Source organism: Agelaius phoeniceus, chromosome 10 (genome assembly GCF_051311805.1).
Source record: "Agelaius phoeniceus isolate bAgePho1 chromosome 10, bAgePho1.hap1, whole genome shotgun sequence".
NCBI classification, from domain to species: domain Eukaryota; kingdom Metazoa; phylum Chordata; class Aves; order Passeriformes; family Icteridae; genus Agelaius; species Agelaius phoeniceus.
Window position 1 is genome coordinate 17,402,986 of NC_135274.1, and position 25,243 is coordinate 17,428,228.

General features: G+C 52.4%; 1 protein-coding gene across 2 annotated transcripts; it reads left to right on the plus strand.

Annotated features, from left to right (window-relative positions):
• The first annotated feature begins 1,762 nt into the window (after positions 1–1,762).
• Positions 1,763–25,055, plus strand: MASP1 (MBL associated serine protease 1). Of its 2 annotated transcripts, XM_054639412.2 has the most exons (11): positions 1,763–2,118; positions 4,488–4,713; positions 11,379–11,556; positions 11,802–11,933; positions 12,409–12,605; positions 12,903–13,050; positions 13,524–13,642; positions 14,507–14,585; positions 18,890–19,027; positions 19,986–20,060; positions 22,498–25,055. In XM_054639412.2, the coding sequence occupies exons 1-11, from the start codon at positions 1,859–1,861 to the stop codon at positions 23,391–23,393; spliced, it is 2,448 nt and encodes an 815-aa protein (XP_054495387.2). In that variant the 5' UTR covers positions 1,763–1,858; the 3' UTR covers positions 23,394–25,055. The 2 variants fall into 2 exon arrangements, with proteins under 2 accessions (XP_054495387.2, XP_054495388.2); XM_054639413.2 differs by lacking the exons at positions 18,890–19,027; positions 19,986–20,060; positions 22,498–25,055 and adding an exon at positions 16,177–16,727 and having other exon boundaries at positions 1,771–2,118.
• The last annotated feature ends 188 nt before the right edge of the window (positions 25,056–25,243 follow it).

Sequence of the window (25,243 nt, forward strand, 5' to 3'; positions counted from 1 at the left end):
GATCTGCAGTGTGCTGCCCCTTGGGCATCCTCTCCTGCCTTCCAGAGCCTACACGGTCAGCATGGATGCTCTAAGCCCATGGTGCATCCACCCACATGGTGCAAAACCCTGCAGAGCTTCTGGTACCACTTTACACTTCCCAGTCCAGCTCTGAAGTGTAAACATTGACTTTTACCCAAGGTGGTCTTGAAAGAATCATTGGCTGGCAAAGAAAATCTGACTTCAGAATTAATACTTCCCCTGAATTAGAGAAGCCATTCCAAAAAGCTATAGAAGAGTGTCATGATGGAAAAATTAATGCATAAAGGACCCACCCTGCAGAAGAGGCAGGGAAAAAATAGATCACAGTGTATTCAGGGCTCAGACAGGACCACACTTGCCTGCAAAAATAAATCCTTGCATTTGACACATTGCTTACATATTAATTAGTTTGATCAGCTTGCCTGGGTGTGTTAGCATGAGTGAGAGCTCATGTCTGTTTAGTGATAAGCTGTTAAAACTTTCCAAATAGAGCTAGAAATTATGGCAGACTGAGATCTTCCCTTTACTCAAGGCCTTTCTCCTGTTTTTCTAGTGCTTTTCCACCCATATTTTTCTATTTTCTTTCACTGTGTCTCTTAGGTACCATTTATTTCTCGGTGCAGAACCAGAGACTCACGGGAATGAGAGAAGCAGCTTCTTCACGGGAAACCAAGGAACCATAACCCCCCAAAATACAAAGAGAAGAAATGGAAGAAGAAAATTTTACTTTTTTTCTCTCTATCCCCTTCCCTTCCACCTTCTCTAGGATTGCTGGAGGGGCACAGCCTGTGCAGAGGCACCATTGCCCCTTTAAGGGCAGCGCCACAGCCTGACACCAGCGAGCTGTGAGCCCGGGAGGGCCGGGAGCTGCTGCTCCCGGAGCGGTGCCAACACATCCCTGCTTCCCTGCCTCTTCCCGGCCCTTGTTTTTGTGTGCCTTTCAACGTGCCGCATGTCTACCCGTGCCTGCCAGTGGATATCTGCGGGGTTTACATTAACCAGCTCAAGCTGGAGCTGGTAAACACCTATTAAAGTTTTGCTCCTCGTGCGTACAAGGAGATTTCTGAATGAGGGAGTCGCTTGCATCCTTTGACGTCCTACGTGCCATTCCCTTATTTGCAGCCCGGACAGATCTTCTTCCCACTTAGCTATGCAGACAGGGGTGTTTGGGTTGGTTTGTGCCTGGCACAGGGAGGGGAGATCAATCTCCCGTGGCTTAGCGGGGAGTGTTCATGTTTTTACCTGTTTCCTGAACGGGAGGGAGTCAGGCTTAAAACACTGATACTTTGGTGTTTAAAGTTTTCACTCCTGAGCAGAGTCCACTTCTAAAGCTGCTCTTTTGCCCTGGGACAAAATACTGAATCTGGCAATTCCCCAGTTCTACAGGAGGATGCAAATTTGGGCTTGACTTTATTCGGACTGTCACAGTTCCAAAGTTTCTTGGAAGCCGGATCCCCATCCCAAAGGCTACTCGGCACTAAGCAGAGATGCTGAAAGCAATTCCCGAGCGCCGATCCCAGCGGCAGCACCACCACTAAAGCTATTTATCCCGGCCCAGGTTTTTTTGTTGTTTTTTTTTTCCGCACATTCTTGCCTTCTCTTTTTGCTGGAGCCTCAGACCCTATTGAGAGGCAAATTTTAGCCATCTGGCAAAGCAGGCTGTGAGAGGGGAGAAAAAAAAAAGAGAGAGAGAGAGAGAAAAAACACAATGTGCATGGGCACACACACATACACAAAACTCTGGAGATTAGGGAAGACAAAAACTGCGCTGAATGCTGGAGCGCAGGGCAGCCCCGCGGCGGAGAGGAGGGAGCGGCGGGCGGGGAGGAGGGCTCGGATGCGGGCAGGTCTGCCTGCCTGCCTGCCTGCCTGGATGTGGGGAGCGGCTGCAGGCACGGGAAGGCGTGACCTGCATGGAAAATGCCAGACAGCTCCAGACGCACACACACATAGGCGCACACACGCTCGCAAATCTCCGGACAGAGATAAGGCGGACAGCGGAGCGCTGGGAAAGAGGCAAAGCCGTCCCCCGCAAGGATCGAGCCGTCGATCCTCCGCACCAAAGCCGCCGGGAAACTCCCCCAGCAGCAGAATGAGGTGAGTACCCCGCACGGGCTGAGCACGGGCACGGCCGGGCAGGGGGGTGCGCTGCTGAGGAGGGATTCTCCACGATCACCGCGGCTCCAGTTCCCCTGTCCTGAGCGAACGAGGCAACGCTCACGGCCCGGCTTCGTGCCGCAGCCCGGCTTGCACGCCGGCATCCCGGCAAAGCCAGAGGGACATCCCGGCACAGCCAGAGGGACATCCCGGAATAGCCAGAGGGACATCCCGGCACAGCCAGAGGGACATCCCGGCAAAACCAGAGGGACATCCCGGAATAGCCAGAGGGACATCCTGGCATAGCCAGAGGGACATCCCGGCACAGCCAGAGGGACATCCCAGCAAAACCAGAGGGACATCCCAGCATAGGCAGAGGGACATCCCGGCACAGCCAGAGGGACATCCCAGCATAGCCAAAGGGACATCCCAGCAAAACCAGAGGGACATCCCAGCATAGCCAAAGGGACATCCCGGCAAAGCCAGAGGGACATCCCGGCACAGCCAGAGGGACATCCCGGCACAGCCAGAGGGACATCCCAGCATAGCCAAAGGGACATCCCAGCATAGCCAGAGGGACATCCCGGCACAGCCAGAGGGACATCCCGGCATGGGCACCGCTCTGCCATGGCCGAGGCACAGCGAGGTGGGACCTGCATCGCGGGCTTTGGGTTTCTGTGCACACCACGGCCATTTATCACTTTCACATGAGGTTAAGAGTTTCCTGTCATGAGGAAGAAGTTTGATGCTGTTTGGCCTCCCCTGCTTCGGAGAAAGCAGAGCTGCACAAGGAAACAGCCTGTTGAAATGGAGGAGGTGATGCCCATTGCACCAGCTCAGCATCCAGCCCCGTGCATGTACTCTGACCAGAGGAGTAACAGTTTTTCCCTTCACACATTTTTGTGGTTTCAGAACAGCTGTCAGAAAAGGGCATGTTCAACCTCACTCTACTTGAAAGAAAAACCAATCCAAATTTCTCAGCTCCCATTTACTTTTCTTTGTAAAGAAGAGCTGAGAAAAGTGATGGCAGTATACAAATGAACCCCAGAAATTTGCTGCCCTGGTTTTGAAAGAACACAGACAGGTTAAAAATAATCCACTAATGCAGCTTCAATTTCTTCACCAGCATACCTAAATCAAGCCCTGATTTTGAAACCAGGTGTACATGTGAGTAGTAGTTCCAATGTCTGTTGTATACACCTACAAGCCTTTGCCAGGCCTTAGTGCCTATTTTAGAAATTTTAATGGCTCTTATTTCCTGCATGTTTCTTTTCCTTTGTATGCTCCACTATGTGTAAAGAGTCTTTCTGGGTCGTATGCAACAGCACAGGATGTTGTGTTCACACCTCCAGCATGGGTGGTGCTCTCTCCTTGTGCAGAGGAATACTCAGCTCATGCTCCCTTTCATGGCAAATGAAGCTCGAAGCTGCTGGGAAGTCAGCTGGACCACCAGAGATTTACCTGTTCTCTCTGCCCTCCTCTGGGATAAATAAATTGGTAACAAGTTGGGACAAACTCTTCAGACTGAGATTTTTTTAAAAGATGGGTTTGATGACAAAACATCTTTATGAATCTCAGCCTCTGGAGAAGAGAAGAGAAGAGAAGAGAAGAGAAGAGAAGAGAAGAGAAGAGAAGAGAAGAGAAGAGAAGAGAAGAGAAGAGAAGAGAAGAGAAGAGAAGAGAAGAGAAGAGAAGAGAAGAGAAGAGAAGAGAAGAGAAGAGAAGAGAAGAGAAGAGAAGAGAAGAGAAGAGAAGAGAAGAGAAGAGAAGAGAAGAGAAGAGAAGAGGAGTAACATGCAGGGTTGCAAAGCTGAGGCCTGGTTCCATCTCTGCCCAGCTGCAAAGATGTGTGCTATTTACTGAGAGTTAATGATCCCAATTTGGCAGGATGAGGCTCAGCAGTAATAGTGATTATAATAATAATAATAATAATGATACTTAGCAGTTATTGCCAAGATGCTTTCACTAAATCGATTTAGCAAGCATCATTATTTTATTAAGCATGCTTATGTTTATTCTTCCATTAAATGAAGATTTGCCCACCAGAGCTCCATTAGTTCAGGGATGTGTTGCCAATGGCTGCTGCTCCAGCAGCATGGGAAACACCGAGCTCCTGATGGCACTTCAGGCTGGCTGGGAGCTGTGGAGGTGCCTTTGCATCACTTGTGGCACCTGTGGCACCCACCTTCCAAAGGAGCTTTCCCCTCATGGGATCCACATGCAGATCCCACCTGCACTTCCCAGGGGTTGCTCATGGTGCCATGGTGCTACACCTCCTCTTGCACGATCCACTTGGGAAAATAGATGAGCCTTCCAGAGCCACTGTCACTGCCAGAGTTTCATTTCATCCCCTCACATGTGTGTTCCAGGTACCCCCTGGCCTGGCCCTTCTGTGCCTTGCTGCTCTGTGTGGCAGATGCTGTGGAGCTGACAGACATGTTTGGGGAGATCCAGTCTCCCAACTTCCCCGACTCCTATCCCAGCGACTCAGAAATGACCTGGAACATCTCTGTGCCTGATGGATTTAAAATCAAGCTGTACTTCATGCATTTTGACTTGGAGTCATCCTACCTCTGTGAATACGACTATGTGAAGGTGAGCTGTGACATCTCAGGGCAGGTGGTGGGATAGACAGCAGAGCTGCTTGGCCAGCTGAGAAAGGGTAGTGCTGGAAAAGCTGGGAACAAGACATTTTCTCCATTTTATTGGGCTCAGGAGTTGTCAGTCCAGTTGACCACAGGGAGAGCACAGGTAAGCTGACAGCATCCACTGGACCAACAGTGAGTGGGACACCAGAGTCTGAGCTTACCCAGAGATGAACAAATTTCAGAAAGTATTTAGTATTTGGGCATCTAATTCTTACTGCACCTAATGGGATTTTCACACCTCTGGGCTGATAAAACACCTGTGGCTAAACACCAGTTTGTGCCACTCTGATGCCAGCAAGGAGATCCCCTGAGCTGGGCACACTTTGTCAGGCCATGGCTGTGGGTGCCTCCTGCAGCCAGCCTGGATCCTTGGCCACACCTTGCAGGCCCTTGGGACACCCTGTCCAGCCCCACGGGAAGCAAAAGGCAAATGCTGGACCTGAGCTTGAGGCTGCTATGGAGATTTCCAGGGAGCTGTCATGACCAAAACCTCCAAATATTTCAGTCTGCTTCTCTGCTGGGTGGTAACCCACCCAAAACTGTGGTGGCCTCACACTGCAGTGCCCCAGAGCAACCTTGTCTGTAAACCACGGGTTTCTCCAAGCAGGGTTCTCCTTCACATCCAGGACAAGGGTGGCTCTCCATATCTCTGAAGCTGTTCAAGTGTGGTGCTTCTGGCAGATCAGCAGTAGCAAGCGGGTGCTTTCTAGGTTGAACACACCTTACATCATCACCAGGACAAGCTCCACCCTGCTCCTTCACACAGAGGCAGGTGGAGCTTGCTCCCAGGTCTGGAACCACAGAACTTGGCCCTGGTGCTAGTTGCCAGATAATTGAAATTATTGTTTTATTCTTGCCCTAAAAAAACAAAGCAAACATTTGTGTCTTTTTTCCTCTAGGATCTGTTATAATTTCCCTGCTATAATTTCCCCTTTGTGCTGGCACTCACCCTGCTACTAACAGCTCTCATTGAGGTTTGATTAGCTCTTTCTGCTTCTCCTGGATCTTCTCCAAGCACAAGGGCCCAGGGACATATATAGAGATATATTGCTTTAAAACCCCAGTAAGCTCAAGGAACAGATTTCTTGGAAACTTTCCCCCTTCCAAGCTTTACCCCTCCTCCTGCCCTTCACCTCCTGCTCTTTTTTCCTTTTTCATAAGGCTCCCTGTTATTTGGCCATGGTGCCAACTTGGCACCACAGCTCTCCCTGCTGCTGGATTTCCATAAGAAGGAGGTATTTTTCACAGGGATTTAGATCTCAGCTGTATAAATTTGCTCGGGGCTGTAACTCAGCTTGCAGAGCCTCCACCACAGAATTACATTTGGAAAGTGATGAAAATGGATGGATTCCAGGAGATCCAGAGGTTACTATGCTGGGTAAGGGTGCAATCTTGATGCTACTAAACCATTGACTTAGAAAACATTAAGGAGAGCAGTGAATGACTCTGTGGCTCTTTTCCTCCTTGGGTTTGTGTGTCCAGCTCTGTCTCCACCAATGCAAGCTGTAAAACCAGCATCAATCAGCCCCCTCTTTGACAGAGGCCACAGTGCATGGCTATAGAATATAACTATAGACCTGCACATACAGGTGCTTCTCTGTAATATTCTGCTGGTGACAGTGAGGAAGCTCAGAACCACAGGCAGAGCTCTGTGTTCCATGGTGCTCAATGGATTCCCCATCTATGAACTTGTACCATGGCTTTCTGAGCTCATGAGTAACTTTAATCTCTGCAGCACCACATGCCATAGAGTTAGACAGGTTAAATTTATGATTATTTGTTTCTGTGTGTGTGAAGAAACACCTTCTGGTTTGTTCAGGTCTTCATCATCTTGACTGCCATAAGAAGGAGGTTAAAAAGGGGCTGAGCAGGTGGGGACTCAATTCAGGACAGGCAAAAAGCCCCTGTGCCCTGGCCTTTGCTTCCCTCACCCCCTGGCTGCCCACACACCCAAGCTCTTAAGCAGTGTAGAAGCTCATCCCAAGTGGCAAGCTCAGGGTGATGTGAGCTGTAAACCCACACAGACCTCTGCCTTCGGGGTGGTCTGCAGAAGGGAACAGTTTCCAGAGCTCTGAAACAATGGCTAATTAAAACAATAGCTGTTTATTTATATATATGCACACACACGCGTGCCCCTGTGTATATATGTAAAAAATGAACGTGGCTCCTAAAGAAATGCTCACAGCATGGGAGGCTTGTTTGTGCAAATGGGCATGGCAGAGAAGGGGAGTTGCACTTCAGTAAGGAAGTGAGCCAGGAGGAATGGGAGGAACAGCCATCCCCAAAATACCCACCTGGAGAAGCCCCCCATGCAGGTAGAAAACTCCAGTTTGCTGGAGAGGCAAACTCTGGGGCTCAGCACACTGGATACAGCCTCTCACCTTTGGGTGGCTGCTGTCAGCCTCCTGCCAGGTGCATGTGGACAGGGATGGAGCAGCCAGCCTCCCTGGGCTGCCCTCTTCCTGCTCCTTCCCTTTGCTGTGCTGCTCAGCAGGCTCTGCCCAGCTCATCTCCATCCACAGGCAGCCAGTCTGGGGGTTCCTCATTTGGAGGGGATTTCACCATGATTTGCAAGCCTGCAGCACTGGCCCAGGGCACCCAAAAAGCCACAGCCCTGACTATAAAATCAGGATTATAAATGACTTGAACAGTGTCACTGAGGAGCACAGTGACAGGGAGATGGGCATCCTGGCTTCTAAGGGGCCATCATGAGTAAACCCCAAGCTTATTATAGAGATCTGAGCCTGGGGAGCTGTGAGTGGGGTTTTGCACATTGCTCAGTCAAGCCCTGGAATGAAATCAGCCCCCAAGAGCTTGGCAGCCAGCTCCTGATTGGAATGAAGATGAGGGGACACCCCATCAATGACAGATGAGGCACTGGTGGGGCACATGCAGGACCAGGGAACAAGCTTGGTTTTTCATTCAGGGCAGTGCATGCCCAGTCTGGGGCTGCAAGAAGGGTGCACAGGGCCCATGTACACCTTCCTCTATTCAAACAAGGGAGAAAAAGCACAAATCAAGGTTTGGCATGAACTGGGGGTTCAGGAGGAGAGCATCCTCTTCTGGTCCTGTCAGCCAGCCTCAGCCAGGAGGTCATTCATTCCCTGGGAGTGTGGGGTCCCAGAAGGAGTACTCTGAACCACAGGAGGCAGCTGGGAGAGCCCAGGGCTTTGCTGCTTGTATCTCCTATCCTGATAGCTCTCTGCAGAGGTGTCTGGTGGCACTGGCCATTCCTCCATGCCACTGGGGACAGTGCAGGGGAAGGAGGGAGACCAGGCATGGGAGCAAGTCATCAGCTCTTGCAGGACCTCAGCATCCTGCCTGGTCTCTTTTCACCCCCAGCCCCTCCAGGGAACAAACCTTGCCCAGAAATAGGGCACGTGGGTGCAGCTACCATGCAGGAGGGGACAGTCTCTGGAGCCAAGCCAAATCCACAGCACAGGAAACCAGCTATCCTCCTTTATCACCCACAGCAGAGCTGCCATCTATGTTCCCATGGAAATTCAGGGCAATTTCATGTTTGCAGCACATGAAAGGACCCTAGATGTATCTTGGGGAGAAGATCTCCAGGAGAGTCAGATGGAGGCTTTTGCAGTGGCTGTCCCTGCTTCACTCCCAGCAGTCAGTAGCAGCAGCATTGTGGAAAAAAGCCCCATTGCTCTGGGTGTTGCCTTCTTGCCACACTCTGCGGGGCCACTCGGCGGGGGCCGCTTCATGCCCTGCCCTGGCTCTGAGCATCTCCTCCCCATGTCATGTTCCCAGTGTCTTCAGCCCAGCACTGCGATTTCTCTGCCTAATGAGCCATTTATATATATTACAAGTGGTATGTTTGGCCTTCATCAGTCCAATTAGTGCATTCCTGGAGGGCTGCAGAGGGGGCGGGTGGCGGCTGTGTTTCCGTATTGCTGCTCCTCTCAGGCAGCAGACACCAAACTGCAGGGCCAAATTCCCCTCGGTGTTTCTGGCATTTCATTAACCCCCTGGCTGCAGGAGGCACCTCCAGTGCTCCCAGGCATCCCCAACAGACCATGCCCTGGGACAGCATTTTTTCCTGCCAGCCAGGGCACCCCAGCTCCTTCGCCCAAGGGGGGAATCACTGTGGGGCAGAGAGGGGCTTCACAGCTTGGGACACCCGTTAGCCACAGCACCAGCCCAAATGCAGAGGGATGGAGCCACAGCCAGAGAAGGACTCCAATCTGCCTCCATCCAGAAGGGCAGAAGTCTTAATGAGGGACTGAGGATGCAAGAAAAAACAGGGAAGACAGCAGGAGGCATTGGCACGGGTAAATTTAAGGCACAAGGGTGTTGCTATATTTTATTTTTCAAAGGAAGATTCTTTCAGCGTATTTTTATAGGGAATTTCTCTGTGGCAATTGATATTTCCCTCAGGGACACATCTTCTCTAGTGAAAACGTCGACATCGTGACCCGAGAGGGAGAAACTCCAAACAAACAACCAGGATTTAATTACCAGCCTGCTCGCTGGATGTAAATGATCTACAAAAAAGTATACAGTCCCCAGCAGAAGCAGCAAATATTAACCAGGGATGATGACCTCTCTGTTTAGTTTACTGCTGAAGGGCTGCCTCTGCTCCCTGTGGCTCGGGGCATGGGACCCGTCTCAGATAAGGGGCTGTGGATACCTCCAGTGAGGAGAGCACAGCTCTCCCGGGGCCCATCCTGCTGCTCCAGGGCTGGGTCCAGAGATGCTGGGGGCAGTGTTGGGGCTGGCCCCATGGCTGCAGCATCCTCCAGCAGAGGCACAGGGCATTGGGAAGGTTTTCCAGCACTTTGGGAATGCTGCACTGCAGGTCCTGCACTCCCTGGGGCTGAAGGCAAGGAATGGGAGCTCACACGGTGACTCTGAGTCCTGGCAGGGGTGACAGCCACCAGCCCCACACGGAGCAGCTGGCTGGAAATTCCTCCTTCCCACAGATTTCCTTAAGAAAAAGCATTTTCTGTGGAAGGGGCTGTGTTCCACGTGCTGGCAGTACCAAGTCTGTGCATCAGGGCTGAAATGCCTTTTTCCTTTGCTTCTGGTGATGGCACTCCTGTTTTTCAGTCTGAAACACTATTTCATTTCAAAACAATCTTTCAGATTTAAAAGCAATTCTAAAGCACCACAGTATATTTCAAAGGGATTGAAACCAGATGGAGCCCAAATTACTTGTTTTCTTTTTTTGCCCCAGAACGCTGTTACACACAAAAAAAAAATCAATTGGGTTTTTGTCCCCAAAGCAGGGTGCGTGTTTTTTCTCGAAATTCCCAAAATTTATCATCGGAAAGTGTCTCTCTTTTCTGGCCAGCTCCAGCTTGTATGAGAGGATGGAAAATATCTGGAGGCAATGTCAAGGCATGCTGAGTTGCCATTTCCATGTTGGCTTTCCCTGGTGTGAACGAGTTTCCGCCTGTTTGTTCAGCTCTGGGAAATTTCCCTTTCAGCCCAGACCCTCCCCAGCAGGCACATCCTGGGGGTCTCTTGGTGACAGGGATGGAGTCAGAGAAGGGTCTCTTCTTGCTGAGGCCAAGCAAGCCAGGGACAGCATTCCAGCACCTCCAGGACCCCACGGGCCCCAGCAGATGACTGTTTTCCCCAGGCATGTGCTGGGGGGCTGCAGACTTCATCACAGTCTCAATAGCAGTGGCTTGGCTCGAGCAGTGGTGGCTGCCTGGTGGTGCTCATCACATTCCTCTGCCGAGGCTTATTCATATTCAAATCCCTGGGGTAAAGCAGGCAGGGTGCTGGGAACTGCCTGGGAGAGGTCGTGGTTGAGACAGGGGCTGGGGAGGGGATGTGTAGGAGAAGGAGGTGGATCAATGCTGGAGAAAACAGCAAAGAAAAAGGAAAGGGGTTTCCAGGGAAAACTGAAGGGTTTTCTGCAGGGATTACAGTGCTTTAAGGCACAGATCAGGCTCTGTTTTAAAGGGATGCACATAGAGACTACTGAATGTGCTGATATGACAACAGGGCACCCTGGCTCATCACTCCCCTTCCTCAGCCCTCTGGGTGCACGGTCAGAGTCCCAGCAGTGCCTGGAACCACAGCTCTGGAGCCAGACAGAGAGCCTGGGTGGGAGGGACAGGACCAAGCTTGTCCAAGGCAGCCCAAGGGACAGAAATTCCAGCTGCTGCTTTGAGCTGATGCAAAACCAATAGGCAGGAACTCCTCTGGGCCCCTCTCACAGATGGATCAGTGTTTGAGCCATGGGAAGAGGTGAGGGGAAGCATCTCAGGTGCCACCAACTCTGAGTGGGAATGACACAGCCCAGGGCTGATTTTCACATCCCTTCTTCTGCACTGCCACTCCATGATCTCATCCCATGTCCCAAATGAGCTCCCACCCTGCATCCTCCCCTTGCATCCCCCAGCTCCTCCCTACACCCTGGATGCCAGGGCTCTTGGTATCTGCCTCAGAGGCCCCTCCAGGCAGAACAGGCAGACCTGAGTCCCTGTGCCCCATGGAGACACTGGTGGGTCCTGGCAGGGGACAGCCTGGGCAAACACAGGCAGAGATGTGAGCTCCTGGATAGAGAGGATGATTCCAGTCCCAGCCTGACCTCCCCAGGGAACACACAGCAGGCTCTCCAGGCTCACCCCTTCTTTCTGCCAACAGATTGAAACGGAGGACCAGGAGCTGGCAACCTTCTGTGGCAGGGAGACAACGGACACAGAGCAGGCTCCAGGACAGCAAGTGATCCTGTCCCCAGGGCCCTACATGGGGCTCACCTTCAGGTCTGACTTCTCCAACGAGGAACGCTTCACTGGCTTCGATGCCCATTACACCGCTGTGGGTAAGCAGCATTGGAGCCTGCAGCTTGCTAGGACAGGGAACCAGATTTGCAGGGACCACGTCTCAGGTCAGCCTTGGGTTTCCTGGCAAGAGAAGAACTCATGTGCAGCCCTTGGGCCATGTGGGTGCTCATGTGACCCACCACATGGGATAACAGATTTCTCGTTGTTATGACAAATGTCCCCACAAAGGGTGACATGTGGAGATCTTCAGGGTGACCTCCCTTCCTTGTTAACTCCATTACAGATGTGGATGAGTGCCAGGAGAAGAGTGATGAGGAGCTGGCTTGTGACCACTATTGCCACAACTACATTGGCGGGTACTACTGCTCCTGCAGGTTTGGCTACATCCTCCACTCCGACAACAGGACCTGCAAAGGTACCACAGGCACAGCCCACACCCAGGCATGGGCACACAGAGGGTCCCTGAGTAGGCATCCCACCTTCCAAGCACAGGCAAAGCAGCCCTTTTTTTGCTGCCTGGAGGGTGGAGGTGCTTCTTCTCCTACAAACCAGTAGTGTGGGTCTCCTTCTCCCAGGGGCTGTACTCCTCAGCTAAGCTCTGTAGATCTCCTCAAGTCAGAAAAATGAAAAGCTTTAGTCCCTGCTCTGAATCTGCATCATGTAGATTAGCTGGGACTAGCTCTCAGCCCAGGGCTTCTGTGCCATGGGCATATTTGGAAGTTGGCTGTGTGAGATTCTCCTTGCATGGACACATATTTGGGATCCATGTACCCATATTCAGAATCCATGGATCTACCCAATAGACCCCACTCCACTGGGAGGTTTGCTGAGCATGGTCATGGCTGGGACATGGCTGTCAGGGCCCTGATGGAGCCACGGCTGTGTTTCAGTGGAGTGCAGTGACAACCTCTACACCCAGAGGAACGGGGTGATCACCAGCGCCGACTTCCCCAGCCCCTACCCCAAGAGCTCAGACTGCCTGTACCGCATCGAGCTGGAGGAGGGGTTCTTCATCACCCTGAACTTTGAGGACAGCTTTGATGTGGAAGACCACCCTGAGGTGACCTGTCCATACGACCACATCAAGGTGAGCTGGGCTCTGTGCTCTCCTCCTCTCATACTCACCTCTTGTGTCCCCAGTGCTCTGGTGATGGGATCAGAATCGCCCCAGTCTAAACAGGGATGATAGAATCAGCAGGAGCCTTGTGCTCTAATCACCCCATGTCACTTACCACATCTGCTTGTGACCCTTCCAGCCAACAGTGACCCTCTTTCTGTTCACATCCCCCCTACACATGGTGCTTAAGCCCCACTCCAGCACCATCCATTGGCCTCAGGGATCAAAGAGCCCCCTCAAATCCCTCCCTCATCTTTGCCTTGGCAGATCAAAGCAGGCCAAAAGGAGTTTGGACCTTTCTGTGGAGAAAAGTCCCCAGGACGCATTGAAACCCAAACCAACAGCGTGCAGATCCGCTTCCACAGTGACAACTCTGGAGAGAACAGGGGCTGGAAGCTGTCATACTCAGCAATTGGTAACTCCTGCTGCTTTCCTGTTTGCTGGGCTTGGGAATGGGGAGGGCTTTATAAAGGTAGACAGCAAGAATTTGGTAGTCTGTGATCCTGTCTCCAGAAAGGATCTGTTCCAAAAATCACAATAGGAGACGCATAAAGTAACATGGAGCCCTCCCTCCAAAGGATTTTTTTTTCCCTACAACAACTGGGCTCTGAAACAAGACCATATTGCAGAGCAGAGCAATTTTGGGCAGGATAATTGCACAAGCTACTGTTATTAGCTCCCAGATTTGTAATGCTCAAAGACAGAGAATTACAGACTGAAGGAGAGACATGGAGACTCCATGCCTGGCTGAGCCATGCCAGTGTAGACTAAGGGTAAAAGCAGGGCAGAGATGCTCAAATTCTGCTACATGGGCTGGGTGGAAGAGCTGGGACTTTACATTTGCTCCATTTATTCCCCTGTTTAGCATCATTTGCTTTCTATTCAAAGGAAACCCGTGCCCACTGGTGCAACCACCAATCAATGGGAAAATTGAGCCTTCTCAAGCCAAGTACACCTTCAAAGACCAGGTTGTCATCAGCTGCAACACTGGATACAAAGTGCTGAAGGTATGGGTTGACAACATGGAGCTGGGAATATGGGTAGGAAGAAGAGGATGCTTCCTCTCAGAGCCATTGCATCTCAGGGACAGTGAACACAACCACACATCATCCTCATCCCCTTCCCAGGAGCAAGGAAAACACCTCCTCTGAGAGCCAACACCTTTCCTTTCCAAAGATGCAGAGGGAAAGAGGAGATAGCACTTCCCTGAGCCACCCTCTCAGCATCCCTCTGAAGCCAGCAACCTCACAGAATGTCAGGCCTGGCTCCCCTGCCAGAGAAAAAATCAGCAAAAACTCTGAGGCAGCTGCCAGGGCTCTGCCTGCCCCCCACCTCAGTGGGCACAGTCTCAGCAGCCCTGCAGAGTCCAGCCTCCACTGACTGGGAGGTCCTCGGGGACTTGGGGACAGCATTAGTGAGTCAAGGGGGGAAGGACTTTGGCAGGCTCTCTCTGGGAAACAGCTGAGAACCACAGAGAGCATGGCTGACTCATGGGGTGGCTGTCTTCCCTCCAAGCCAGTAGCCCACTTTGACTTCCAACATGGACTTGGGTATTTCTCTGATCTCCTCTCAGTCCCATCCTTCGTGCAGAGCTGCCTCCTTACCCATCCCATCATTTACAACAGGAATAAGTGACTCCAGTTCTTTGGTTTTCAGCGTGCCACAGAGTTGCTGGCAGCAAGAAAACGCCTCAAGCTTTTCATTACAATTTTATTGCAATTTTTAGCTAAAAAAGTCCTCTTCCAGGGGATGCTAGCTATAACCTGACTAAATCACCAAAAAATTCCATTTTTATTGAGAGATTTATTTCTTTGCTTTGAACATTGATAGGCTGTTGGTTTTTTTTGTTGTTGTTGGTACCTTCTGCACAGGATAACGTGGAAAGTGACTCCTTCCAGATCGAGTGTCTGAAGGATGGCACATGGAGTAACAAGATCCCTATCTGCAAAAGTAAGGACACCCTTCCCTACCCTGCCAATGTCCTTTTCTTGCTAAAATCATTTCATGCTAATGGGAGCTGCCCTGCCAGAGTGGAGTTCCTTACTCAGAGACACAAACCCAGCCAGAGAGGCTACGTAACCTTGCAAAGCTCTTTTGGCTTGTTCTTGGATAACATAACGGGGCTCAGGCCAAATGCCACAAGCAGGAGATTGGTGCTTTCATTTAGATTACTCATAACTTGATTTGTGAGCCACTTTGCTGTCTCCCTGTCAAAGAAACAGCAAGCCTGGCTCTTGAGAACTGGCTCTGTCAGGTAAGCCTGGGACAATGTGGGATAGTCTAGCTCCTGGTCCAAATTTCCTTCCAAATGGAGGCTGTTAAAATGCAGGGCATTGGAGAGGTCCCAGGTACTAGCCTAAACTGAGCACTGCTCAGGTAAGTGAGAGGGGAGAGAAATATGTCCAAATATTTCCAAACCTTAAAATGGGAGAAAAGGAGAGAAGAAAAGAAATGCCATTTGAAAGGGCAGGTGATAATTTGGATCATCTCTTCTCTCATCTAATCCAGCTCTTCCCTCAGCTCAGGTGTGAGATATGTACCTGATCACACCTTTTCCTTTTCACCCAAACATCTCAGAGCTCAGGGAGGCTCTCACTGCTGCTCAGTGCTATAAGGCTGGCCCAGAGAGGAGAAAAGCAGCAAACATGGTCAGAGATTGTCCCAGTCCTTCCAGGAGAGGCAGGAGGGGTGTTGGGATCCAGGTTCTTCTCATCTGGGCAGATGCCTTTAATAATTGTGCATCTTACCTTGGAAGAAAGAGTATTTCTGGAGTTCTAATTCATGTTTTCTCAGGCCAAATGGAAACTGGGAGGCTCTCAGACTTGCTAAATAGATTAATAACTGAAAGGGCTCCTTAAAAGCTGTGGGGTCAGTGATGCCTCTGCCCTACTGAGGAATGCCTCACTCCTACACTCTCACTACCACAAATTCCCATTGATTTTATCCAGCTTGAACAGTGATCGGAGAAAATTTTGCGTTGTCTAAAACTTAGAACAAAATCTAGGTAAATATTTTTAACACCAAAAATTATTAATTTTTTGAGAAAATGGAAATTATTACCTGCATTGTTCCAGCTGGGCTGGAACTAATCCCTTCTTGTGTAATATGACTCACTACACTAAATTTCCAAGACCTCTTTGAAAAGCCAAGAAGCCCCTAAATGGGTAATTTAGGCCTCTAGACTACAGACTTCCACCTTCCTGGGATGTCTGTGCGAGGCAGGGCACAAACAATGCAGAAAATAGAAAACTTCTCAGCAAAGTGGATAAAATCCAGCTCCATAGCCTGGAGAGGCTAAACAGAAACCTGTGACAGCTTCTCCCAGCCACTGCCCCCAGGTTGCCCTGGCTGAGCAGAGTGAGGGGTCCCCAGCAGGGCCGTGGCTCCGCTGGCATCCACAGCACCCTGGCACAGCTCACTGGGAGCTCATTAACGATTTCTGGTGTTTTGGGGGCTGGGTTTCCTGCATGTCTCTCTCTGCTCATCTACTAATTGGGCTTTCTCTCTCTGCTCTCCTCCTTCCCCTCTGCTTTCGATGCAGCTGCAGATAGAGCCGACAACCAGACAGAGGGAAGAGCCGGCTCAGAGCGAGTGGCCGCGTGAGGCTGGCGCCGGCCGTGCCGCCCCGACGGGCAGCCTGCCCCGATGCCCCTCTGATCTGTCCAGTACCCAGGGCAGGTTCCCTTTCCACTGGCCTGGCTGCCAAATCCATCTCTGTGGCTTGTCTAACCGGCATGGCACTCTTAACCCCCACGCCTGGTGCTTTCTTAACTCCGTCTCAAGAAGGGTGAAGGGAATGGGCACCGAGCCCCCCTTTCCCACTGACACACTGCCCCGGGGGAAGGGAGCCCACCTGGCCCCAGCACCACTGCCTGGGCACCACGTGCTGCTGCTGCTGCTGGCTCCCAGCATTTCTGCATCCCTCCCTCTCCACTCGGACTCCTGGGCCGCCCTGGCTCCCCCCCCAAGGCAGCCGGGCGAGGACTGTGGCACGGCCGCCCGGTTGGTGGGTTGGTGGGTTGGACTCAGTCTCCCACTGTCCTTCCTCACTGGCCCAGTGTTGCAAATAAGAAACACTCCTTCCCTTCCTCTCTCCAAGAGTCCTGGTGCCTTTCAGACCCTCTGGACAAGGAGGCCTGGAGGATGGGTTGACATCACCAGCCCTGTCCTGCAGGCACCAAGCCCTGGCACTGAGACAGGGGAATGGATGTTCCTCTGCTTCCCCTTTGCTCCCCATGGCTGGCCTGGCAGAGGTGAGGAGAGCCTGGCCTCAGGCTGACTGCAGCTGAAAGAGGCCAGAGCCTGGTATCTGGCCCCATTCACATCCCCAGGAACCATGGGAACACACACTGTTCTCCCTGGGGCACTGGAGGCTCCACTTAGGAGGATGCTGGGATGTGGACCAGAGGCTGGGAGAGGAGGAGGAGGAGGAGGTGTGTGATGGGGATATCAGTCCACTTCTGGTCCTACAAAGACAGAGATGCTAAATGGCCCCTTTCCTGAGGGAAAACTCTAGAAAAGTTCACAGAAGGAATGCCCTCCCCTCACCCTTTCAGCAGGACCTGGGACGCTGGTGCAGCAACACCTCTCTGCAAGAGCCCATTCTCCAGGGATCAGGCCTGCCCAGGTCTGAGGGGCACACAGGGATGAGATGGGCTGTGCAGTAGGCTGTGCAACGAATGCTGCCCTGCAGCCATGAACAATCCCAGAGTAGAGATGGTCAGGATGGCCCCCTGACATCCATTCCCTCTTTCCTGCAAGAAAACAAGTACCCAGACTCTCCAACCAGCCTGCCTGCACCTACACACTCATCCCATCACTTGCTGTCTCTACAAACAGTGGAGGGGACCCTGGTGAATAGTGAGCTGCAGTATTTTGCCATAAATCAGGCTTTTTTCACCCAAGGAATTAGGCAATCCTGAGCAGTGGTCCATATCCCTGGTTCCAGCTATATGTCCAGTGAATTCTCTCTTTGTGAGCCTGGATCAGTTAGGACTGCTCTCCTCATTCCCTTCACATCCTGGAGCACATGGGAACCAACAGACCTCACATCATCCCTGATCCACAGGACCTGCTTACTGCAAAGTCACTGTGACTTACTGCAAAGTCACTGTTTCCCTACTCAGCCCCTAATCCTAAACACAGCAGAACCCAGCTGCACAGCACTGCATTTCCTGGCAGGATCAGACCCTGGTTCCTGCCCTCCACTGGGGCAGCTCACCCAGGATGGGGTAGGGGAAGGCTGCACAGCATCACCTGAATGTGCTGTGAACTGCCCACGTGGGAGGGAGGCTCAGCTCCAAGGAAGTGACTCCTGGATTTGGCAGATGAACCCTCCCACAGCCTGGGATCCTCCCTGGAGTGTTTGGCACTAACCTAATATGGGGGACAAGCCACGGGGAGAGGCTGGGCAGAGCACTCTGGGGGGTCATGGGGAGAAAGGGAACCATGGACAGGCCATGGGGAAGGGCAAAATTCTTCTCCCTCTATCCCACCCTGAGTCAACACCAGGGACTGGTAAAGCAGAGCCATCCCTGCTGATGTCTTGGGGGATGGAGCAGGTTTGGTCTCACCCACATGTACTGGCCTCCCCCCTGCCTGCAGACCAGCCAAGCCACACTCTCCATGTCCTTCATCTCCTGCTGTCATAGGACAGCCAGGACCCAGGGCTGTTCCACCTGATCTGTAAATGCTCATCAGCACTGTTTGGTGAGCAAGACCAGAGCAGGAAGGACAGGGCTGTGCTCTCAGCAAAGCCTTGTGCACAGAGGAGCACCCCTGATGCACAGCTGGTGAATCACTGCCTGCCTCTCCCTGCACACTTCTACAGTGCAAAGACACACTATGGGACCATCTCACAGAGCTCACCTGCCAGGACAGGCTTGTTCCCCTCCCACTGGTGCAGCAGAGAGATCCTGCTCCCTCATGGAGGGGCTCCCAGGCCTGGGGTCTCCACCAGTGGGAGTGTGGTCACACAGCCTGTGGGTGGGACACGCTGCTGGTGTTCCCGGTGCCACCCAAGTGCTCTGTGTGTGCAGGGTGGCCATGGCAGGGTTTCACAGAGCCAGCCTGCCCTGCCAGGACAGAGCCCCCTGCAGTGCCACAGAGAAAAGGGACACAGCATCATACAGGCCCTTGGTGTGCCCCACAAGAGCACCATCCCAGGCCAGAGCCCAGCACTACCTGCCTGCAGGCTGGCTGAACACCCCAAGATACAGCACAGGGTCCAACCCCCCTTCTGTGTTGGCTTTCAGTTGCTGACTGCAAGGCGCCACCGGAGCTGGAGCATGGCTTTGTCACCTTCTCCACCAGGAACAACCTGACCACCTACCAGGCAGCCATCCAGTACCACTGCCAGCACCCCTACTACCACATGGCCCCCAACAGCACCGGTGAGCAGTGGGGCCAGGTCACGTCCCCACGGCACAGCCAGGGTGGGATGCAAGAGGGGGAGCTTGGGATGGCAGCTCCAGGGTGTTCTGCAAACAGGCTGCACATACCAAGCCCTGTGTCTGCCCTGCCTGGACTGTCAGACTGGACAAATCCTGCTCCACAATGAGGTAGGATGGAGCTGGCCCTGCTGGCTGCTTTGCCTGGGTGTTTCACAGCCTCGGCAGAGCGGTGTGGGTGTTTGTTTTGCATTCTGCCTTCTCACCCTGCCATCTGCTCCCTGCAGACTACAAACTTTTCTGTGTCTCTGTGAAAGGAGCTGCTGCTGGAGAGAGTACCAGGTCCAGCAGCCTCTGGAAGGGCTCTGCAAGGCTCCTCATCCCAGCACCCAAATGTTCAGCACAGACAAAGCTGAACAGATAGTGGTGGGATCATATCAGACTGAGTTTTTCCTGCCATCCCCCTTAGTCCACAACCACAGAAAAACCAGAAAGTGGTTTATCAAGCACCACAGTTCTCTGTACCCTCCAGACCCAGTTCTGGACAGTAGAAAGGGTGCATACACAGCCCAGCCCTTCTCCCTTCTCCTCCCTCAGCAACCAAAGCCAAAAGAATTCTTCACATTCTTGTCTTCCTGCTTTTATCTCCCTGCATATGGTCCCAGCATCACATATGAATTATCAGAATGGGCATTGGCAGCATTTTTATATGGAGGCTGCTGCCAGCAGAGGCTGAGGCCATAGCACAGCCCTGCAGACAGCTCCAGGCAATGAAACTGAGGATGGAGACATGTCCCTGCATGGGGGCAGGGCTACCATGGCCAAGGCATTAAAAGGGAGGTCACTTCCTGCTCTGACAAAGGGTTCAAAGGGCCCTGACAGCCAGGCAAGGTCTCCTCACTGGAAAGGACAATCCCTCATGCCAGGACCAGAGCCCACCTAACACTTTGCTCTCTTGCAGCCACCTACACGTGCGATGCGTTGGGGCAGTGGAGGAGTGAGGAGCTGGGGACCAAGCTGCCATCCTGCAGACCAGGTACTGTGCTGGGGTGGCTTCACACAGCCAGGGGTGCAGAGCAGGGACACAGGGAGGGGATGCTGCCATGCAGGAACCCTGCTCCTGGTGACAGTGCCAGCTATATATACCCAAGTGCCACAGTGCATGGCCAGCAGGGTGGTGGGGACAGAGGCTTCCTGCTATCCCAGCAGGCCCAGGGGGTCAGGGTGCAGTGGTGGCACTGGGGTCACAGCCATCCCAGCTGTCAGGGCTCCCCAAGCTCCCCACTCCAGCACACAAGGAAACCAGCAGCCCACTGGCCATGCTCAGCTACCAGCATCCCTGGAGATGGCTTTAGCCAAGAGCAGAGCATTACCTGGCTGTCAGCTCCTGTTGGCAGTGTGTACACATCCAGTAGCAATTATCACCTCTTCAAGCCTTCCAGAAAAAAACAAACTGCTTTACAGGGAAGGAAAAGTCCCAAGTCTTTGAGCAGTGGCAGAAATGTTTGCAGCCAGCAAGTTTCCAGGCCAGGCACCTGCTTGGGATTAAACAAAAGTCTCTGGGAGTTTCTGACCAAGCATGGGGCCAGACTGGCTGGCACGTCAGGGGCCTGGAGGCAGTTTGGGTGTGGGCTGTAGTGGGATGTGCAGGGATGGTTCTCCAGAGAGGTGCAGGCATCCATGCCATGCAGCAGCTGCAGCTGCAGCCACCCTGGGTTCAGACACTGGCACAATGCCATGGAAGGTATCTGCTCTCCAGCCATGCTGAGACACTGCAAGGCTAAAGGAAGGACTCCTAAGATTCTCTGCATCCCACAAAACTCCAAGACCAGGGCTGTGGCTGCTCTTGTTGTGGCAGCTGCTCTCTGCATCTCTGCTTGATGTTTCAGCCTGAACTAATTTGAGCTGGGAGCATACGGGGACAGCTTTGGGGCCATAGCTGCTTTCATGGGCCATTTCCAGGCCTTGTGATTAGTGACAGGAGTCAGAGAGACTTCAGGAAAATGGAAAATCCCAGAGAGAGGGTGACGCTCTCCTGAGATCGGCATCTGCCGGCAGCAGCTGGCCAGCTGCTCTTCAGATCTTCCCGTGTCTCACGCACCTCCCCTTCAATAGGAACCTCTCTTCCAGGAACTTCTGCTCCATGCCTGCCTCTGCCATTAGTGGGAGCATTTGCAGCCTGGTCAGCATTTTTGATATGTAATTTAATAAATATTTGGCTGTATGCACTTCCTCTAAAAGCATCTCCCTGGGACAGTCATCGGCTTCGGTGCAGCAGAGCAGCTGGGCTGGACACAGGAATTCTTTTCCTGAGCATGTTTTTGATTCCTTTCAGCACTGGGAAAGACAGGGGTGTGGCGCACATGCAGAGACACATTCACCATGTTCCCTCCCTGCTAGAGTTACATTTTTCCTAGAGACAGACCCCAGCCTCAACAAATCCACAGTAGCAGCTTCCAGTGCTCCTGCCCTGGTTCCAAGACTGATTCTCACCCTGACCCCACCACCTGAGGGGTCAGAGCCTCTGTTTGTGAGGCTTTGCATCCTCCCCTCACAGCACAGGTGGCATTGAGGCAGAGTCCCAGCACTTTCCATGGAGGATCTGGGGTTTTTTGCAGACTGAGGGGGATGAGACCAGCACCTGAGTTGCTGTGATTTGGGACTCTTTCAGATGTAGAACAAGCCCAAATAGGCTTCCATAACCTCACAGTGACATCAGCATTCCCAAGCCACCTGAGAGTCATGTTCCACAGTGCTGCCAAAGGCAGGAATCAGCCCCACAGCCATATCCCAAGGCTTAAATTCCCCAGGGACAGGATTGTCCCTCCCCACCCTGTCCAACCTCTCAGAGCCACCTTCAGCATCCTGATTCCCTCATCTTCCTAACACCGTGCTTCTGGGAACAAAGCAGGCACCATGTCAGGGCTCTTCAGGCATTAATTCTGGTCTATTGAAGAGCTGAGCAGAGAGCTTCTGGTTTGGCTGCCAGAATTGTGGCTGATGAGACGCAGGAGTAAAGCCCATGGTGCTAGGCAACATCCCATGGCTGAGCCTTCTCCAGCCACAGCAGCTCCAGGAGGGCAAATGCCATGGCTGTGAGAACACAGACCTCGTGACAGGTCTCAGTGAGGGGTGAGACTGAGTTGATGTCAAGCTCCAGTCCTCCCACCATCATTCCCCTGGGTCTCTTGGCACACTGAGCAGGAGCCAAGCAAGTGCCTGAAAGGTCTGGGAAGGGCTGGGTGAGCTCACAGGTCACAGTGAGGCTGTAAGATTACTCATTTGGCCTTTCTGCTTCTGAAGTGGTGTGGATCTAGCCAAATCCCTCCAGAAACTGAAAATGGAAAAAAAAAACAAAACCAAAAAGGACAAAAGAGAGTGTTTGGTATGGAGATAACCAGCCACACGGCTCCCTTCATTTGTTCCCTAGATAAATAAGCTGGAGGTAACTGTGCTGTCCCTTCTGTCCCCAGTGTGTGGCCGGCCAGCTCGTCCTCTGCCTGGCATCATCAAGCGCATCATCGGCGGGCGGAACGCGGAGCCCGGCTTCTTCCCCTGGCAGGCCCTGATCGTGGTGGAGGACATGTCCCGGGTGCCCAACGACAAATGGTTTGGCAGCGGGGCCCTGCTCTCAGAGTCCTGGGTGCTGACAGCCGCCCACGTGCTGCGGTCCCAGCGGCGGGACAAGACCGTCATCCCCGTCTCCAAGGAGCACGTCACCGTCTACCTGGCCCTTCATGATGTGAGGAACAAGATGGAAGCTGTCAACAGGACAGTGGAGAGGATCATCCTCCACGAGGAGTTTGACATCCAGAACTACAACCACGACATCGCGCTGGTCAAGCTGAAGGAGAAAGTGACCATGGGGAAGTACGTCATGCCTGTCTGCCTGCCCCAGTTTGAGCACGAGCTGGAGGGGCCTCACCCCAACACGCTGGGGCTGGTGGCTGGCTGGGGGATCTCCAACCCCAACATCACGGTGGATGAGATCATCAGCTCAGGCATGAGGACCCTGTCTGACATCCTGCAGTACGTCAAACTGCCCGTGGTGCTGCACGCCGAGTGCAAGACCAGCTACGAGTCGCGCTCAGGCAACTACAGCGTGACCGAGAACATGTTCTGTGCTGGCTACTACGAGGGGGGGAAGGACACTTGTTTGGGGGACAGCGGGGGAGCCTTCGTCATCCAGGACCCAGGAACACGGAGGTGGGTGGCCCAAGGGCTGGTCTCGTGGGGCGGCCCAGAGGAGTGCGGCAGCAAGCAGGTGTACGGTGTGTACACCAAGGTCTCCAACTACGTGGACTGGGTGGAGCAGAAAACAGGCTCCTCAGAGAGATGGACATTTCTGGACCCAGAGCTGGAGAGATGAGTGACTAAGCAGCCTGCTGCCACCGCGGCTCCCTTTCTTCTTGTTGTTATTGTTTAATGTGCTCCAGACTCGGGTCTTTCGCAAGCAATAGCCACGATACTCCGCGCATGCCAAGCCCTTGCCAGGTCATTTGTTTCACTTGGTCCCGCATCCCTTCACTCGCATTCTTAGGAAATGCTTGCTAGGGAGCTGGAAGGAGGGGGCGAAGGACAAGATCTCAGCTGGTGTCCTTTGCATGTGCTGCCCATCTGCAAACCTCACCCACACTCCAGGGAACTTCCCTCCGAGTCAGGAAAAAGGCACAGCGATTGAGGCAGCGTTTCCCTGACACCAAAGCTTTGTGCTGTGTACAGGGAATTGTCCCCACCCCCAGGACTCTCTGGCCAGATCTCTCTATCAGAAGATGCAACTACAGAGCTTCAGAGCCTATGGACAGTGCAGGAAACCCATGTGGGCAGGCCTGGACCTCACAGGTTCCCCATGCTGGTGAAGCCCTTTACTGTGCAAGGAGTAGTGAGAGAGTCCTGGGAATTTGCCATTATTTTTATCGGCAAATAAACATCTCTTGGTAGCATCTCAGGTGATATCCACCTGGCCCCAAAGATGTGAGGATGCATCCACATTTAACCCTAAACTTCAGCCATGGCTGCCAAGACAGCACCAGCCCAAATGGGATACCTGTATGCCACCATGTGGGATGAGTGACCCACAGAGAACACGAGGACACAGAGCAGGGTTTGAATTCACCATGACCCTGACCTCCAGCCACAAAAATTTCTCCAATCTTCTATCACCTGAAGCCCTCTCCAGTCCCACCCTGAGATTAGCTCTGTGGTTTCCAGCCACAGCAGACCTCCCAAGGAAAATTTTCCATTACAAGACGGCTTCACATCAGCTGTATCTAAGCAATACTTATTTTCAGCAGAATCATTTCATATAAAACACCCTTTCTTGCCTTCATCTCTTTCTCAGGGGCCTGGTTTGTCCCACATGACAGTTTATTCATTCTTGCAAGAACCTAGTCCCTTTTCACTGCTTTTGAGGCCCCTGATTTTGCTGATTTACAGGTTACCAGTGGTGTTCAGTGTTTGTTCATGGCTCTTGTGGCCTATTGCAGGTGTCCAAGTCCTTCTAGACTGACTCAAATCCATCTAATACACCAGAAGTATTCATATCTCCCCAGCTCCCCTCCATGGCCCATGCAGACAAATCCCAACAAGGAACAAGGTCAGGCGAGCTGTCCTTCCTTCAGCATGGGACCTTCTCCTTTATTTGCCAGCATAGCTGTAAGCAACATGCAAAAACTGCCTGCTGTGCTCTCTGCGTGCCTGTAGCCTCCTTCAGGCCTCTTTCTCCTCCTCCTCCTCCTTTGGTTTTTTCATGAAAGGAAGAAGCCAACAGTGGATGAGCCACTCTGACATTTTGCTATCACCCAAAAAGCCATTTGTAGAACTTGTAGAGGAGCAGAAGGCCTAAGGAAGGTTGAACTTTCAGATACACTATGAACTGTACTCTTGGCTATGTTCATGTAACTGCAAGGTATTTTTTAATATATATGTATTTCTTTTTTTATATATATTACATTCAGTAAAATACCTGATGTCAGGTAAGGATGGTTCTCTTAGTCTTCCTCCTGAGAACAAAATAAAACTTTTGTATGTACTGAGCTTGTGCCCTGTGGCTTTTATTCCAAGAGGAACATGGTTAAGGCTGGTTGCTGATATCTGCCATGCACGCCTGCACTCCCAGGAGAATCTTCACACCATCCCTCATTCTGACGGCTGCTCAGCCTTGGCCTGTGCAGCTTCCAGGGCTGAGACAGACCCTAGCAGCCCCTGAATACAAATCAC

Coding starts and splice junctions, on each gene's coding strand:
- MASP1 (XM_054639412.2), top strand. CDS start 1,859: ATGCGGGCAGGTCTGCCTGCCTGCCTGCCTGCCTGGATGTGGGGAGCG. Junction 11,557..11,801: donor TGCCCATTACACCGCTGTGG/GTAAGCAGCATT, acceptor ACTCCATTACAG/ATGTGGATGAGTGCCAGGAG. Junction 20,061..22,497: donor GCTGCCATCCTGCAGACCAG/GTACTGTGCTGG, acceptor TTCTGTCCCCAG/TGTGTGGCCGGCCAGCTCGT.